The sequence below is a fragment of the Stegostoma tigrinum genome, chromosome 47 (genome assembly GCF_030684315.1).
Source record: "Stegostoma tigrinum isolate sSteTig4 chromosome 47, sSteTig4.hap1, whole genome shotgun sequence".
Lineage (NCBI taxonomy): Eukaryota > Metazoa > Chordata > Chondrichthyes > Orectolobiformes > Stegostomatidae > Stegostoma > Stegostoma tigrinum.
In genome coordinates, this window is record NC_081400.1 from 585,386 (window position 1) to 604,342 (window position 18,957).

An 18,957-nucleotide genomic window follows, 5' to 3' on the forward strand; every position below is an offset into this window, starting at 1 on the left:
AAGATGGCGGCGTGCCCCCAACCTCATAAATTCCAGAGTCCACTTCCGGGTAGCTCGGGGCTTTCCGGGAGGGCGCTGACGTCAGCGGATAAGATGGCGGAGGCGGCGGCTGTGTCTCCGCTTCGCTTCTTCTGTCACTGCTGCAAGGGAGAGGTGTGCCCCAAGCTACCGGTAAGACAGGCCCCGAGCCCAGCGTATACTGCCTCGTCCCCCTTGCTCCGGGAAACTGCTGGTCTTCACCGGGGAGGAATCACTATCAGTCAACCCGAGCCTCAGGAGGGGGAGGGGGATACTCCGCAATCTTAACCCAATCCGCCGCTCCTCATGGTCACCATGGAGACTGATCCCCCCACCCCCCCCCATGGTCACCATGGAGACTGATCCCCCATCCCCATGGTCACCATGGACACTGATCCCCCCCCACCCCCCCATGGTCACCATGGAGACTGATCCCCCATCCCCATGGTCACCATGGACACTGATCCCCCCCACCCCCCCATGGTCACCATGGAGACTGATCCCCCATCCCCATGGTCACCATGGACACTGATCCCCCCCCACCCCCCCATGGTCACCATGGAGACTGATCCCCCATCCCCATGGTCACCATGGACACTGATCCCCCCCACCCCCCCATGGTCACCATGGAGACTGATCCCCCATCCCCATGGTCACCATGGAGACTGATCCCCCCAATCCCCCATGGTCACCATGGAGACTGATTCCCCCCATCTCCGTGGTCACTATGGAAACTGATACCCCCAACCCCACCATGGTCACCATGGAGACTGATTCCCCCCAGCCCTCCATGGTCACCATGGAGACTGATCCCCCAGCCCACCATGGAGGCTGACCCCCCAGCTCTCCATGGTCACCATGGAGACTGATCCCCCAACCCTCCATAGTCACCATGGAGACTGATTTCTCCCATCCCCATGGTCACCATGGAGACTGATCCCCCCCCCAACCCCGCCATGGTCACCCTGGAGACTGATCCCATCATTCCCATGGTCACCATGGAGACTGATTCCCCCCACCACTGAAGACTGAAGGAGACTTAACACCCCGCTACATCCCATGGGGACTGAACACGCGCCCCCGACATTCCCAGGGTCACCATGGAGACTGAACCATCCCTCAGTGCTCATTGTGGTGACTGTCTGTTCCCCTTACCCCTCCCACAGTCGCCATGGAGACTGAGCTCTCCATACCATGGTCATCATTGGAGATTAATCTCCCCCATCCCATGGTGACCATCTCCATGGAGACCTCCATCTCCCATCTCCTCCCAGTCCAGAGCTGACAGTCTTCAAATACATTTTATTCCTCCTGGTGCAAAGCGAGTCCTAGCCAAGGCTTTCCTCCAATGAATTATGTTCTTGCGTTCAAACATTGGCCCAGAGTTATGTTTGCTTTTGCAAGGGTTGAGTGTGATGGTTGTGTTGATTATGGCCCTTGTAATAGGATGGGTACATCAAATTACTCAGTGAGCAACTCAGTAGTGGTCTGAATAATTGTGCAAAATTTGATGGTGACTGTATTGTGGAGACTGACTAAATGCTTGGACTGCCTTAAACAGTGATGCTTATGGAATGTGGAACAGGCTGTAATTCTGGATGTTAAAAATATGAATGAGTTTAAATAATAATGATGTTAAATCGATATGCTCTTAAAATTCTAGTTTCTAACTATCTGTTTTGATGTCAGAAGGTCCTTCACACTGTCAACCAGTAACCCATCTCCCCCCGAACCCATGTTACTGACTGCATCTCTTCTGATATCATCAAACTCCCTTGCATTGTCATTCCGTAACCCTTCTTCTTCCCAGCATTAAAAATGTAACTGACTGTATCTCCATCAAAAGTGGTCCACCTCCCACTTCCCCAGCGCTTGGTGTTCCTGATTCTATCTGTACTGATAATAATCCAGTTACAGTCACTCAGTAACAATTCCGCCGGGTAGTGTCCTAGGTCCAACAAGCTTCAGTGACTTCATCAATGGCCTTCCCTTCATCATAAGGTCAGAGTGGGGACATTAACCAATGCTTGTGCAATGTTGAGCACCATTTGTCACTCAGTAACCCCTCACCCCGAAACAGTCTGTGTCCAAATGCAGCAAGACCTGGACAATATCCAGGCTTGAGCAGAAAAGTGGCAGATAATGATCACGCCACATAAATGCCAAGCAATGAGAGACAATCTGCCCACTGCCCCTTGGCATTTCCATCACTGAATCCCCTGCTGTCAACATACTGAGAGTTATCATTGGCCAGAAACTCAGCTGGATTTGCCATATAAACACTGTGGCTAGAAGAGCAGGTCAGAGACTAGGAATACTGCTGCAAGTAACTCCCCAGGGACAAGGGCAGCAGACAACGTGGAAACACCAACACCGTCTGCAAGCTCTGCTCCAAGCCACTTACCATCCTCGCTTGTAAATATATCACTGATTTTCACTGTCACTGGGTCAAAGTCCTGGAACTCCCTCCCTAACAGCATTGTGGGTCTATCTGTAGCAGCTTAAGAAGACAGCTCATCCAACACTTCTCAAGGGCAACTAGGGATGGGCAACAAATGATGGGCGAGTCAGCAACACCCACATCCAATAGGTGAATAAAATTAAACTGTTTTCCCCAGCGCCCTGTGTCAGTGACTGTATCTCTGCTGATGTTAATCCAGCACTCTTAGTATCTTTAAAATTATTAATTGGTCTCTCTGTCCAAGTCACCTCAGATGTATTCAATGTGTTAGTGTTACTGTTTTTATTTTGCTTTTGCTGAGGTTCATCTTAGTTTGATTCCTTCCATTTTATTGATGAGCAGCCTACAAGATTTAATAATTTCCACTGAATTTCCTGTCTCTGAATTCAAATTGGACTCAGTTGTTATCTGATAGAAGATTTTCAGTTCAGTTTGAAACCAAGGTGGAACCAAGTCTTTGGAAACTGGTCACAGTTCAGCCTTCCGGGGTTTGTAAGATAGAAATATCTGTATGTTGAAACTTGATTAGGCTCTCAGGCCAACTCTGCTGAAAGAAATAGGGAGAGACTTATAGAATCTTGGGTTACTTTCTATTGACCACTTCAGTCTGAAAAACCGAAAACTAAGTCCAGAAAGGATTGATAAGCCGCCAATGGCAGAGAGCTCCCAAAATTTTGTCAAGCCTGGTTATTCCAGCAAACAAAGGTCATAAACCATTTCTCATGTCGCTCAAAACATTGCTGGTCTTTTCTGCAAAGTCACTTGTCGTCTGAAAACAGCAGGCCATAAAATCACTAACATCATTTCCAAGAAATCTTGGGGTAAAACACCTCTTCAAATCAGAATCTATATAATTTCTGGTTTTCCTTCAGTCCCTAAGTATAAATTTGCATTTGTAACGTTACTGTGGATGCATTTTATTGTTTCTAGAAGGTGATGGTGAACTGCCATCTTGAACTGTTGCAGTGCGTGTGCTGTAGGTTGATCCATAGTGTCCTCAGAGTAGGAATTCCAGGATTTTGACCCAGTGACAGTGAAGGAACAATGATATATTTCCAAGTCAGGATGGTGTGTAGTTTGGAGGAAAATTTGCAGATGGTGGTGACCCCATGTATCTGCTACCCTTGCCCTCCTCAATGGAAGTGGTCATGGGTTTGGAAGGTACTGTCTAAAGATCTTTGTTGAATATCTGCAGTGCATCTTGTAGGTAGTACACACTGCTGCTGCTATTCTCAGTGGATGCTTGTGGATGTAGTGCCACTCAGAGGTGCTGCTTTGTCCTGGATGGTGTCAAACTTCTTAAGTGCTGTTGGAGTTGCACGAATTCTGGAAAGTGGGGATATTCCATCACACTCTTGACTTATGCCTTGTAGATAGTGGACAGGTTTTGGGGAATTGGGAGGTGAGTTATTCACTGGAAGATTTCTAGTCTCTGACCTGCTCTTATAGTTGCAGAATTTATAATGCTGGTCCAGTTCAATTTCTGTTCAATGATAACCCCAGGATGTTGACTGCATGGCATTCAGTGATGTTAATGTCATCGAATGGCAAGGTTGTGAGCAGATTGTCTCCTATTTGAGACGGTCATTATCTGGCATTTGTGTGATGTAAATGTTATTTGCTACTTGTCAGCACAAGCTTGGATATTATCCAGAACTTGATGCATTTCAACATGGACTGCTTAAGTATCTGAGTAGTCATGAATGGTGCTGAACATCCCCACTTCTAACCTCATGATGGAGGGGAGGTCATTGTTGAAATAGCTGAAGATATTTGGGCTTAGGACACTACCCTGGAGAACTCCTGCAGAGGTGTCTTGGAGCTGAGTTGACTGACCTCCAACAACCACAACCATCTTCTTGTGTGCCAGGTTTGACTCCAACCAGCAGAGAGTTTTCCCCTGATACCCATTGCTTCGAGTTAGTTTGGATTCTGTGATGCCTCAGTCAATCAAATGTGACCTTGTGTCAAGGGCAATCACTCTTGCTTTACCTCTGGAATTTTGCTCTTTATCCATGTTTGAACCAGAACTGTAATGAGGCTGGGAGCTTAATGGCCTTCATGGAACCCAAATTGAATGTCAGTGAGTAGGTTATTTCTGAGCAAATATTACTAGATAGCACTGTTGATAACACCTTCCATCACTTCTCTGATGACCTAAGAGTAGATTGATCAGGAGGTACTTGGCCAGGTTGAATTTGTCCTGCTTTTTGTGTACATAACATACTAGGGTAATTTTCCACACTGTTGGGTGGATCAGTGTTGTAGCTGTACTGGAAGAGCTTAGCTTAGAGTCTGACAAATCCTGGGGCACAAGTCTTCAGCACCATTGCTGGAATGTTGTCTGGGCCTGTAGCCTTTGCAGTATCCTGAGCTTTTGGCCATTTCTTGATATCCTGTCGAGTCCATGCACTTAGCTGAATACTGGTGTCTATGATGCTGGGGACTTTGGAAGAAGTTGAGATGGATCATTCATTTGGCACTTCTGGCTAAAAATTATTGCAAATGCTTCAGAGTACCTTTTATTTTATTTGTTTGTGGGATATGAGTGTTGTTGTTTAGGCCATTATTTATTCACCATCCCTAATTACCCTGAAGGCACTTCATAGCCAACCATGTTGCTGTGGCTCTGGATTCACATGTAGGCCAGGCCAGAATTCCTTCTGGAAAGGACATTAGTGAACCAGATGGATTTTTAATGACTATCAGCAATGGTTACCATTCTGCCAGTATTTTATTCCACATTTTTATTGAATTCAAATTTCACCATCTGCCACAGTAGGATTTGACCCATCTCCTCAGCATATTAGCCTGGGACTCTAGAATATCAGCCCAATGATATTGCCACTACACTACCACCTCCCCTTTTGCACTGACGTGCTGGACTCTGCCATCATTGAGGATGGGAGATATTGAGGAAGAGAGCTGACTCCTCCAGTGAGTGTTATAACTGTTTACCACTATTCACGACTGGATGTAGCAAGACTGCACAGCTTAAATCTGACCCATTGGTTGTGAAATCAGAGAATTTGGAATGAAGGGGGGCATATTCAGAATGATGCCCTTTAGCTCATGGAGTGCAATAGAGACCATTGCTTAGGCCACAGTTATATACAACAAATATTAATAATTTGGATGAGAAAAGTGAAAGGAGCATAGCCAAGTTTGCAGATGGCACAGAAAGAGGTGGGAGGGAGTGTGCTAAGGATGAGGCAAAAATTCTACTGTGGGATGTAGACAGGATCAGTGAGAAAGAGAAAACTTGGCAGATGGAATATAATGTGGGGAAATGTGAGCTTATACCTTTAGCAGGAAGAATAGAGGAACTGAGTATTATTTAAATTGAGAAGGACTGCAAAACCTACAGCAAAGAGGGATTTGGGAGTGCTCCTGAACAAGCCAGTATCCAAGTTCAGCAGGTAATTGTGAGCAGTTTGGGACCAAATGTAAGTAAGAATGTGCTGACATTGGAGGGGGTCCAGAGGAGGTTTGCAAGAATGATCCTTAGGGCTTGTCATACGAGCAGTGGTTGAGGACTCTGTGTCTGTACTCAATCAAGCTCAAAAGGATGAAGGAGGATCCAATTGAAACTTACAGAATACTGAAACACTTTGGTAGAGTGGATGTGGAGAAGATATTTCCCCTAGGAGGAGGGACGAGAACTTGAGGGCACAGTCTGAGAGTGAAGGGACAATCGTTTAGAAGTGCAGTGAGGAGGAATTTCTTCAGCCAGACAGTGGTGAATCTGTGGAACTCATTCCTGAAGAAGGCTGTGGATGCCAACTCATTGATCGTCTCTACGACAGCAGTAGAGAGAATCTTGGTGAGTAAGAGGGTCAAGGGTTCTGTTGAGGAGGCAGGAGAATGAGGTTAAAAAACATAACAGCCATGATTGAATGGCAGAGCAGGCTAATTCTGCTCCTGTATCTTAATACGCAACATGTTTGGACTGATGGCCTTTATTTCAAAGGAAATGAGAGGGATTTGCTTAAACTATACAAGGTACTGGAATACCATGAATAGTTTTAGGCCCCTTACATAAGGTCTTGGAGAATTCCGTAGAAGGCTCTCAAGATTGATCCTGGATGAGGAGAGACTGTTTTATGAGGAGAGACTGAACGGAAACATAGATATATAGAAAATAGGAGCAGGAGTAGGCCATTTGGCCCGTCAAGCCTTCTGCACCATTCAATACGATCACAGCTGATCATCCAACCCAGTACCCTGTTCCTGCCTTCTCCCCATACCCTTTTGATCCCATTAGCCCGAAGAACCATATCTACTGGGTTGGATATGTATCTACAAGTTGGGTCTCTGCTCATTGGAGTTAAGAAGAATGAGGGGCAACTTTTTGAAACATACAGGATTGTTATGGCACTTGACAGGCTACATGAGGAGAGGTTGGGACAGTCTAGGATCAGACAGTATCATCTCTGGAAAAGGGTGTTGCCCCTTTAAGACAGAGGTAAGGACAAATATCTTCTCTGTGAGAGAGTGAGTTTGTGGAATTGTTTACCACAGAGGGCTGTTGAGGCTGGATCATTAACTCCATTCATGGTTAAGATAAACAGGTTTTTAGTCAGTAATGGAATCACAGTTCTAGGGAAAGATCAGGCAAGTGAAGTTGAGGGTTATCAGGTCCGCCACAATTAACGTACCATCTAAATTTCTTTCCAACCTTGCCAGCCTGCCATGTCTGTGCGCGACAGTGACTTCAGAACCAGAAGACATGCCACAATTGATTGTCATGCATGGAACCTGAGCAGGAATTTCGATCATGACCTCTTTGAATGGTGGAGCAGACTTCGATGGGCTGAATGACCAGCTTTTGTTCCTTTGTCTTATACACGCTGGAGAACTGGTTCCGGTCCACCGTAACAAAGGGTTGTCGTACACATGGAACACACGTTCCAGAATACGCTCTCGACATACAGTTCTGGTATACATGCTGGGGTTAGGACCCCACCCTTCCTCCCCTCTAGTTCAGATATCGTGTCTTGTTAATGCACTGGCCAGGTGCATTTCATTGTGTGTGTTTTGTTGTCTTGCAGGAATACACCTGTCCTCGATGTGAGTCTGGTTTTATAGAAGAAGTCACAGACGAAACAAGGTAGGTGGAGCCTTGACACCTGTTGAAGTTGTTGAACTCCTGTCTGAGAGCTACTGTGTTGATGGGAGATCCATCTGATGACTGTGGGAAGACAGATTCTCATTGGCCCTGTGTACTATTCTTGTGTTTCTGCAGTTTTTTGGACAATGGAACGAATGGCCTTGATGATGATTCAGCCACACAGTTTGCTGAGGTAAGTCAGCAGCTGAGTAATTGAAATGTTGTAGAATGTCAGAGACCCCCAGCTAGCTTCTGCTGGCCACCTAAACACTCTTTAACATGACTGGGTGGGGTAAGTGCCTGTTGTGTGCTGTTTCCGGGTTTGCTGTCACACCCAATTATTGTGGACACTGAGTGCATTGTGCAAGAAATCACAGCTCAGTCCAGTTCAACAATGTGACTCGTTCCAGCAAGGATCATCAATATGCAATCCTACAGGAGTGGGATCACTGGTTCATTCCTAACTCTGGACAGCTGTCACATGTTCTGATGGTCTAACCATTGGAGGACCGGTGGATAATGTATTTTACCACATCCCCCTGTTACAGCTCAGTTTCTGTTGTGCAGCTATGGGATCGCACCTTCCTGAACCTGGACCAGACCTTCCTGTTTGTTGATGGGAGACCGTTGCGCAGCGGCACCTCTCTAGATCACGAAGGTGGGGAACCAGAACGGGGAAGCCAGCAGAATGATATTTGGGGTCCCAGCCGACACACGAGGTTACCGATGGCCAGAAGGTACCGAGCCCGAGGAGCATCTCGTCCTGAGAGGTCCCCAGCCATTGAAGGGTATGTCAGGCATTAAAGCACTAAATGTGATCAGTGATATTAGGAACTGCAGATACTGGAGAATCCAATATAACAAAGTGTGAAGCTGGATGAACACAGCAGGGCAAGCAGCATCTTAGGAGCACAAAAGCTGACGTTTCGGGCCTAGACCCTTCTTCAGAGGGTGCTCCTGAGATGCTGCTGGGCCTGCTGTGTTCATCCAGCCCCACACTTTGTTTTCAAAGCACTAGCTGTGTTACCTAGAATCATTTCATTCTGTCTTGGCTCTAAGTTTCCTCTCTTGTTTGTTTGGTCTCTCCCAATCACGCCCATGTTCCAATATACACAGTATTTTACACAAACTGTGTTTGCTATTATGAGTGAAGGCCTAGCAGGGAGAAGTGATCAGCTTTTTTCACTTAGTTTCTGCATTTAGTCTCATTGTCTATTTTGCAGTATTTTTTTGCAGGTTTTGACTTTTGCCGAGTACAGGGTTACTGCTGTCCATACTCGCTGCACGTCTGATCCAAAGCAGCCTGCATTACAGCCACAATCAGTTATTTTCTAAATGTAAATCAGCAACAGTGTCTGATTGTGATCAAGAGCAGAAGCCCTGGCTGAATGTTTGACCCAACAGCCTTAACCCATAACCCTGAGCTTCTGCCTTGCAATGGCATGCAACTAACTGAATTCTTCACTGAACGCAGTAACTACTTCCAAAGAGGGTGAATTAGGCAGGGGGCAGCTACCCACCTCAGACAGAGAAGCAGACTCCGCCTAGACAACATTCAGGCTGATGGGTGGCAAATAGCATTTATGCCAAAGAAGATGCCAAGCATGACTATTGCTAATGAGAGAAAAATCTAACCACATCAGCCTTTGACATTCAAAGGCATTACAATCACTGGGGCAGCATGGTGACACAGTGGTTAGCACTGCAACCTTACGGTGCCAGGGATCCAGGTTCAGTTACAGCCGGGAGCAACTGTGGGATTTGCATGTTTTTCCTGTGACTGCACACTCCAGTTTCTTCCCACAGTCCAAAGATGTGCAAGTTAGGTGGATTGGCCACGCAAAATTGCTCTGGTGTCCAAGCTAGCTGATTAAAAATGGTAAATGTGACATTATGGCCACAGTGTGGAGATGCTCTTTCGAAGGTTGGTGCAGTACTGATGGGCTGAATGGTTTCTGTCTGCACTTGTAGGGATTCTGTCAACATTCTGGGTGGTTGTCAGTGACCAGAAACTTGACTGAATGGGTTGTATAAACACAGTGGCTACGAGAGCAAGTCAAAAGCTGGAAATCCTGCAGCAAGTTACTCACCTGACTCCCCAGAACCTGTCCACCCTCTACAAGGCACATATCAGAAGTGTAATGGAATAGTCCCTGCTGGATGAGTGCAGCCCCAACAATAACACAAGAAGCTTGACAGCAATTGCAAAAAATGCAGCCACTAGATGGGCACCCCATCCATGACCTTCAACGTTCGCTCCGTCCGTTGTTATTGCAGAGTAGCAGCAGTGTGTGCCGTCTCCGAGCTGCACAGTAAAAATTCACCAAAGGTGCTTGGACAGCACCTTGCAAAGATGTAACTACTTCCTTGTAGAAGAACAAGGGGAGCAGATACATGGGAACCGAGCCACTTAGCGTCCTGACTTGGAAATATATCACCATTCCTTCGGCGTCACTGGGTCTAAATTCTGGAACTCACTCCCTATTTGTATTGTCTGTGTCCCAGACAACTGTTTGAGAAGGCAGGTCATCACCGCTTTTTCCAGAGCGATTAGCAAAGGGCTATAGATACTGACCCAGTCAGCAGCACCCACATTTCATAAAGAACTTCAAAAATTAAAACTCTAGGGGTGTCTCAGGTGACATTGCAATGGGTTTCTGGACCCTTCCTATGTGGCTGCCTGGTTCCTTTCTTCTATATTATTCTTGCCTTTGTGTATTTGCAGAATAATTCAGCAGCTGTTTGCTGGCCTCTTTAATGCAGGAATCTCGGGCTCTCAGCAGACATTCTCCTGGTAAGTGCAATTTACATCATTCACTCTTTTCCCAATCTCTACCTTCCTACACTATCATCACCCTGACTCCTTCGGGATAGTGTGTATTCGTTTTGAGAGGTTGTAGCTGGAAGAAAATGTTCAAAAAAGGTCAGCCAAAAGAATAAGTTCGGAAAAATATAACCACAGTGAGAAGGCTACTCTGTATTTAACCCCTTGCTGTTCCTGTCCTGGGTGTGTTTGATGGGGACAGTGTCAAGAGAGTTGTATTCTGTATCTAACCCAGTGCTGTCCCTGTCCTGGGAGTATATGATACGGATACTGTTGAGGGAGCTTTATTTTCAGTTTAAAAGAGTAGTGGAAGATTTAATCCTTATCTAACTTCTGAAGTACATGTTTTTGGGCCACTATACAGAGACCTTATTTGCAGTTTAGAAGAGTATAGGGAGCTTTACTCTATCTGTACTCGTGCACTGTTACTGACCTGGGAGTGTTTGATGGGCGACAGGGTAGAGAGAACTTTACTCTGTATCTAACCCTGTTCTGGGAATATGTGATGATGACAGTTTAGAGGGAGCTTTACGTTTGATTTACTTTTCAAATCACTAGAAGAGCTTTCCTCTGTCTCTAGCCCTGTGCTGGGAGTGTTTGATGGGGGGAGAGTGTAGAGAGAGCTTTATTCTATATACAACCCCATGCTGTCCCTGTCCTAGGCGTGTTTGATGGGGGCACAATGTGAGGGAGCTTTACTCTTTATCTAACCCTGTGCTGACTCGAGAGGGTTTGATGAAGGGACGGTGTGAGCGGTGCTTTATCTGTATCTAACTCTGTATGATCCTGTCCTGGGATTGTTTGATGGGGTCAATATCAAGGAAGCTTTACTTCCTGTTTGAAAGACCTGTAGGAGATTTACCCTGTCTGTAAGCTCGTGCTGTTCCTTTCCTGGAAATGTTGGATGAGGACACTGTTGGTAGGGGTGTTGTTACTTGTAGTAAAAGAGAACCTTTACTTTGACTTTAGTAAAGGGAGCTCCATCTAGCCCTGTGCTGTACGTTTGTGAGAGTGCAGCGTTTTAGTGTAATAAACAGTTTGATGATTTCTTCATGCCATGTTTGTGTGATAGTGAATTGTTCCCAATCTGTCTCTTCCTGCGTCAGGAGTGGGATGCTGCACTCAAACCCTGCCGATTATGCCTGGGGGCAGAGTGGACTTGATGCAGTGATTACACAGGTGAGAAAGGCTGCCAGTTTTGTTCCAGTGCTTCTCGTTTGCTTTAGCTTTCATGCAGCTGAGGAACCTCTAAAGGTTATAGATTTTTTTCCCCCTAAGACTGCTAAATTAGTAATGGACAGGGATGTAGAGATTGATCAATCTGTGACTCTTAGTCCTGGATTTTTTGGTTGATGTTCCTTGTCCATGCCTCCTCTTTTGCCCTAGTGCCACCATCTCATAGGTTCCCTTCATCCTATTAGTTCTTGACTTTCTATTTTATTCTATTCAGTATGCCTCTCCCTGTTTCTGGAAAGGTTTTATTTCTCTCTGGAACTCTATCTCCATTTTGAGCACTGTTCTATGCTGCTTCTGTCTGATTTGGTTGTAATTTGGCTGCTCAGTTTCTGAGAGTCAGATGGACAAGCAATCTTTGTTTTTCAGCACAGACTGTGAATTGGCACGGAAAAAGGGGTGGAATGGGAAAAGGTGGCACAGTGACTCAGAAGTCAGCACTGCTGCCTCATAGCACCAGGGATCTGGGTTCAATTCCTGCCTCAGGTGATTGTGTAGAGTTTGCACCTTCTCCCTGTGTCTGTGTGGGTTTCCTCCTGCTGCTCTGGTATCCTCACGTAGTCCAAAAATATGCAGATTAGGTAGATTGGTCATGCTAAATTGCCCATCGTCTGCAGGGTCATGCAGGCTGGGTAGATTAGTCATGGGAAATGGTGGTTGCAGTGGTAGAGGGGTGGGATGTTCTTTGGTATGTGCTTAATAGACTGAATGGCCTGCTTCCACACTGTAAGAATTCTATGAAAACATACTTATTTAAAGGTGCTGTGCTGGGTATCAGAGAGACATCACAGGGTGATGTAGGCTCAGTCCTGATCTCATTAACATCAGACTCTTGGTTGGGCTGACCTTATGCTCCACACCCTCCTAGCAGAGGCTAGGAAACAATTACTAGCCTGGTTAGTCATCTGGAGTGTGGTCTAAAAGGTGAACTGAGAGAAGGTTGTACAGTCTCTGATGGATCAATGTGTGACCTATCACCCACAGTAACACAGCATCATTAGGAGCAAGATGTGCTCCAACTTCAAATGCCAGGCTGCACTGAGGAGCTGACTAGCTACTGGGAGAATCATATTTGTCTGCTAACCCTACTGTGTGTGTGTGTGTGTGTGTGTGTGTGTGTGTGTGTGTGTGTGTGTGTGTATATATACACGAGAAATGGTGGATCAGGCCTGTGCTGTTCCCTTCCCATTGTGATAATCCCCCTGTCATAGAGGGTCCTTGTAGAATTGCTAGCATTTGGAGGAGAGGAAGAATTTGCAAAGTCCCTTAGCATATTAAAGGCTGCTAACCACCAGCCTTATCATTGATCTCAAATCACTGCTTTCCTTCCACAGCTTCTGGGACAACTAGAAAACACAGGACCTCCCCCAGCAGACAAAGACAAAATCACAGCCCTCCCGACGGTGCACATCACACAGGATCAGATCGGTATGTGCCATTCAATCCCGTTCTACAATGAGATCCAAAGGAACTATCTTTCCAGACTTTTGTTGTGGGGGTGGGGGCGGGGCAGGGCAGGGAGTGTGGTGGGATGAGAAATGGGGTAAGGGGGAGACACGTGTTAAACTGATTCCAGAAACTCCAGAGTTTATTTTGTTTATTCACTGACACTGAGTTACTAACATAGATCAGCTGAGAATCGGGAGAAAATCAGTTCACCCCACATGAGGAATCGGGAAGGCATTGAACACCAACATGTGCTTAATGCTGCCTATACCTCAGTCCAGATCTGGAGTTTAGAAGGCAGTACAGAGGAAGGGATGGTGTGTGTGGAGCAGCTAGGAAGTTGTTAGGGAAGAGAGGGTGGGGGGACACTAGAGAAATCTTATTAGGGGAGAGATGGTGGGTGGGCATTAGGGGGAGAGATGAGGGACATTAGTCAGCGATGTTAACAGAGAGGTGAGGGCCATTAGTGAGATATTAGGGGAGAGATGGAATGATAGGAGATGGGGTGGAGTTGAAGAGTCACAATGGTGCAGTAAGGGATGGAAGAGAAAAGTGATACTCTGTGCAGTATGGCAGGTCCGTGTCATGGGCAGACATGGACCCTATACTGAAATGGGCGCTTGACATGGGGTGGATGTAACATGTGATTCAGGGAGGTGATAATTGGGGAGCTGTAGATCTATGTATATTAAGGAATGAAGCAGAGTTGTTCCCTGTGTGTTAATATAAATCTCTGACTTACATTGCTGTAGACTCCGGTTTAGAATGTCCGGTTTGTAAAGAGGATTATCTCCTTGAGGAACAGGTCCGACAGCTGCCCTGTAATCACTTCTTCCACAGTGACTGCATCGTACCCTGGTTAGAACTGGTGAGCTATCCTGCCCATCAATTGTTTCACTGAAATGCTACACTTGTTTGCCCTCACCTCCTGTAGTCGATTCTCCAAATTGAATGTGTGTTTGTGAAGCAGTGGGACCTATGCAATGGTCACAAAGACTGTAGGAATCTGATGACCCAATGGGGAATCTCTCTCCTCACATTCCAGCTGGGAGGCTGTTTCCTGCTGCATTTCCAGGAAATCTGCCCATCCTCATAATTCCCAAGTTCAGTCCCTAGTCTGTAACTAGATTTGTTTTAAAATACTGACTATTGGGTGGAATGTGTGAATCAGAGTGGAAAGGTTTCCTGTGAGTTTACTAAAATATGACAGATGAGTAAATGGTAACCATTCTAGAGCCTGCATTAATAATAGCTAGAGTGAAAGATGTATGATGTACTTCACAACTGAAGCCTGATTACTTTAGGATTTGCAGTGTTTAATTCTTAAACACTTTATTCTCTTCCAGCATGATACCTGTCCCGTGTGTCGCAAGAGTTTGAATGGAGAGGTCACCATGGGTCACCGGCAAACCTCAGAGGAGTTATCTGGTAACTTGACTGGCAGTGAGAACCGGCAGCGAGACCCTTGGGCGTACTGAAGGACTCTGCAGGAAGTACTTTGCACCCCAACACCTGCATAACCCAATCAGTAATATTGTTACTTCTATTGTAAATGATATATATTAAAGAAACGAGTGGGCATGTGCCACAGCTAAGTGGCTGCTGCCAAACTGATGGCATTTGCAGGGGCCTATCTTTCATTCTGTGAATTATGTGTTTAACAATGTCGCATTGATTCGCTTTTCAATGGTTGCACAAAGATCATAGTTTTATGCTCAGTTTGTTCGAACCTTGCTCCGTTTCAAAGACCATGGCAAATTGATTTTAATTTCACCAGTGGGAAATGTCACTTTTCAGAGCTCACAAGGTATTTTTGATCTGCAGTGAGAGGATTTGAGGGAAGTTGTGGATCTCTGAAAAGAACTGTTCCAGGAAAACCTTGACTAACAGTAAGGTGGGGTGTGGGTTTGAGACAATACTGAAACATGACAGTGCTAGACAGAAAAAGAAGCCATTAACCCCTCCCCGAACCATTGTACTACATATAAACTGACTGTCAACTTCATACGTTCAAACTTGTTAACCCTATAATAGATGTTTGGAAGTATGAGGGTTTCAACTGCTGTCTTTTCCAAAGTAGCTTTCCAATCAAACAGCATTCCCTCCTACCCATGAGCCCCCTCCCCCAACTTCTTGTCTCTGTCTCAAAGCAAAGGCATGACTGGTCCACAAGTGCTGCCCACCCTCAATATCTCGCAAAGTGGTTATTCATCGTTGGTGAACCAAGAGACCATACGTGAGCAGAATGTTTAGCTGTAGGTGTCATCATAATTAATTTTTACATTCACATTGTGCACTTTCCAGCAGGTTGCATCTGAATAACACTTCAGGAGCAAGAACTTTGCCTGCCTGCTTGCATGCCTCCAGCCCTTACCAGCTAACCCAGCAAGTTTTCACGGGCATGGCACAAAGGGTTGTGCCTGATTTGGATGTTGCAGGCGCGAGGTTCCCATCCTGATCCACACATTCAGCCCCCAAATTTAGGGTAGCACTTTCAGTTTTTAAGCTGAGCACTGATACATTTCTAGGGCAATTACCATTTGTGTAAATCCTCAGTCCTCCTTGAGCCAGTTCTTAAAATCTCCCCCCTAATGAGCCAAACAGGGACTGACTTTAAGCGCTGTCCTTTGAAGAATGGCCTGCCAATAGCTGGGACAGATTGCTGGCTTCACTCCTTTTACCCTCCAGTTCTCATTAACTCCTTGTGTTTGTAGCTAGGTGTCTGGCTACTTTTAAGCAGCCCTATTTCCAGCTCTGCCCTGTAGAATCCAGAGTAGTTTGCCCTTTATTAGAGGGTGTCTTAGGGCAGAAAGGATGGAAACACACAGGAAAGGAAACCAGTGGAATTCAGAAGCATAGGAATCAGTGCAGGGACAGTATGTTTCCTCTTGCCCTCTCCTCGGCTGGCAGCTGCTGACTGACCTAGTTACTGCTTTCTTCTGTTCCTTTACTGCATCCCCAAGTGGATAGTAATATTATAGTAATGTCAGAGAACAGAAACAACTGGAAACTAGAGAGCAGAGCTGTCTAAATTTAGATCTCCTCTTCCCTTTGTCCATCTCCACAGGTGCTGATTCTTGCTGGAGGGGCAGGTCCTCTGATACCTGGCCACACTCAACTCTTCAGTTCAGTACTGAGTATCAGCAGGAGATTAAACCTAATTGGCTTGATGGTTGTAATGAATTCAATTTGATAAGTTTCAAAAACCTTTTTGTATTTCTTCACAAAGCATTTGTTTATATCAAGCAGGATGTGATTTGGTATATTAGGGTTAAACAAATCTTGGATCAGCTGCAAAGCTCATAAATCCCAAGGACCAGAAATTCTTAAGTTTTCACTAGTCTTGTCGGTATTTGTGACAGAGAATTCCTCCTTTCATTACCTCGTCAAGCTACACGGTCATGCAGTATATATATGTTCGTTTGCAGCCAAGAGAGCAGCAGCATTAATGACAATGTTTTAGAGTAATACAGTATTGTGAACAACAGTGTTCAGACTTGGAGAGAGGGAAAGAGAGATCACAGCCTCAATGGTACACAAGCAGTTGTTGACATTTGATGGTGGTAGGTTTTGAACGACGAGAATGAATGTTGAAGGAAGTGATGTGTAGGGAAGTGAGAACCTTGAATAATGGCATGGCACCAAAGTGGAAAACATCACTGGCCAATTTCACAAAGATCTTTTGTCATGTATAAAAATGTCGTTGTCAAACACAAAAAAGTTGGCTGTAACTTGGATGGATTTGTAAAATGGTGATGCTTGAAGTTTAGTTAGTCTTGGTAGTGTGACCCACTTTGAATAGTGACCAAACTGTGACTGTGCACAGCCATCAGTATAATCCTAAAGCCACTGAATGGACCACTGGTTTTCATTCTGACTTTGTGCATAGAATGTATTGGCTTTAATGGAGTTAAAATGATTCACATTTAAAATTCTTTCTGATCTGGGACTTGGGCCTGTGGAGCGATCTGCAGTTGCACAGTTCCATCATCTGGCCATGAGGGGAGTGGTATATTTCTAGTTACTCTGAAGGTAGAGATGTTACTGCAGCACTGACTACAGATGCCTGGTCTAGCAAAAGTCTGCACACTAACGCATAATGTTATCTCCCATGTTCCAGCCCTAAACCTGCAGCATGTTTTAGAAAAAGCTGAGTACAATGTGAACCTTCAACATGTGCACAGATTCTTTCAGGACAGAAAAGGCCAATTTGCCTGTCAAACCTGTGCCAACTCTTCAAAAGAGCTGCTTCATTTAGTTGCATGTGCCAGCTAGTTTTGCAAATCTTGTTCCTGTCCACAATTCATCCAGAAGAGTATGGCTGTGCGCCTGGCTTTAAATCTAGCTCCTGGTGCCAGCAAGCTGTATAATAGCAGATAGGAACAAATTTGCTCCCTTTACCTGGTGCATCTGGAAACAGTGTCTGCTGTGTTATTGTCTTCATTCAAGATTACTTGCCTTTCTTTTGGAGCTTGCCTTTCATGTTCACGATACTATTCCCACCCAAGATAGTGTATGAATGTATTAGTTGGTGATGCAGTTCAAAATGAAACAGGAGCCAAAACTCTGCAATTAAGAACTACTGTCAAACACTTGAAATAAAATTAATTCAGAATGGAATAGTACTGCTCATTGGAAGACAGTCATCTGGTATTGCATTCTGTTTTTTGTAGTTGTAAATGTTTAATCTGTCATTGGTTTAAAAGTTTTTATTTTGTAAATAAACCAGAAAAAAGTTGTTGAGAGATGGTTTCCACTTGTCCAGCCTGTCTGCATTGTACCTTCTGCAGCTTTTGGATAGTAAGCTGCATAGCAGGAAGGTCCCAGGTTTCAACTTGACCTGTGATGAGTTAGCAGATCCCAGCCAAGCCAGCAGTTCTTATTGACCTCAGTACCCCTGTGGTCAAGCAAGGGACAACTGGTTAGGGTTTCTAATCTGCTCACCTTTAAAGTCTTTTGCCAATTCTTGTTGTCCGCCTCACATTCCCTCTCTGGTGATACGCCATGTTGGACAATCAAAGTCTACGGTGACTGTGCTTCTAGGTGCTTTTAGCGATGATGTTCCAGGATTTAGACCAAACAATAAAAGAAGCAGCCAGATATATCTTAAAGTTACAGAACTACGTGAGTTGGAGGCACTGTTTTTTACATATCTCTTGACTTTTATCTTGGTTATTGAGACAGCATGTTTGAACGTTATCTTCTGTAGTCAGTCCAGGAAAAAGTACAAGGTGCACAGTGGCAAAGGGAGCGAAATGTTGAAAGTGCTGATTGTGATGCCAGTCGAGCTTCTTGAGTGTTGTTGAAGCTGCACTCATCCAGACAAGTGGGGAGTATTCCGTCACACTCCTGACTTGTAGATGGTGAACAGGCTCTGGGGAGTCAGGTGGTGAATAACATACCATACTTTCACAGCCAATTTCGGGTTAACTGAGATGCCTGGAGTGTTGATGGTGGGGAATTATGTGGTAAAAATGTTGAATGTCAAGCAGTGGTTGGATTCTGTCTGTCTGGTGATGGTCATTGCCTGTCACTTGTGTGGCAGATATTATTTATCATTTGTAAGCCCAAAACTGAAAATTGTCCAGAACCTGTTCCATTTGAACGTAGACTGCTTCAGTATCTGAGGAGTTGTGAATGATGCTAAGCATTATGCAATCTTCAGTGAACATCCCCACTTCTGACTTAATGACGAAAGGAAGGTCATTGATGAAGCAGCTGAAGATAGTTGTACCTGACACATTACTTTGAGGAACTGAGGGGCTCTTGTAGCATAGTTGCAGTTTCCCTACCTCTAAGCCAGGAGATACAGGTTCAAATCCCACCTACTCTAGAGCTGTGTAATAACATCTCTGAAGAAGTTGA

General features: G+C 45.2%; 1 protein-coding gene across 1 annotated transcript; it reads left to right on the plus strand.

Annotated features, from left to right (window-relative positions):
* Positions 1-66: 66 nt before the first annotated feature.
* rnf115a (ring finger protein 115a) lies at positions 67-17,837 on the plus strand. Its single transcript, XM_059642959.1, has 9 exons — positions 67-171; positions 7,531-7,589; positions 7,725-7,782; positions 8,157-8,377; positions 10,315-10,383; positions 11,520-11,592; positions 12,981-13,074; positions 13,845-13,960; positions 14,439-17,837. Exons 1-9 carry the CDS (start codon positions 94-96, stop codon positions 14,568-14,570), a joined length of 900 nt encoding a protein of 299 aa, XP_059498942.1. The 5' UTR covers positions 67-93; the 3' UTR covers positions 14,571-17,837.
* Positions 17,838-18,957: the final 1,120 nt, after the last annotated feature.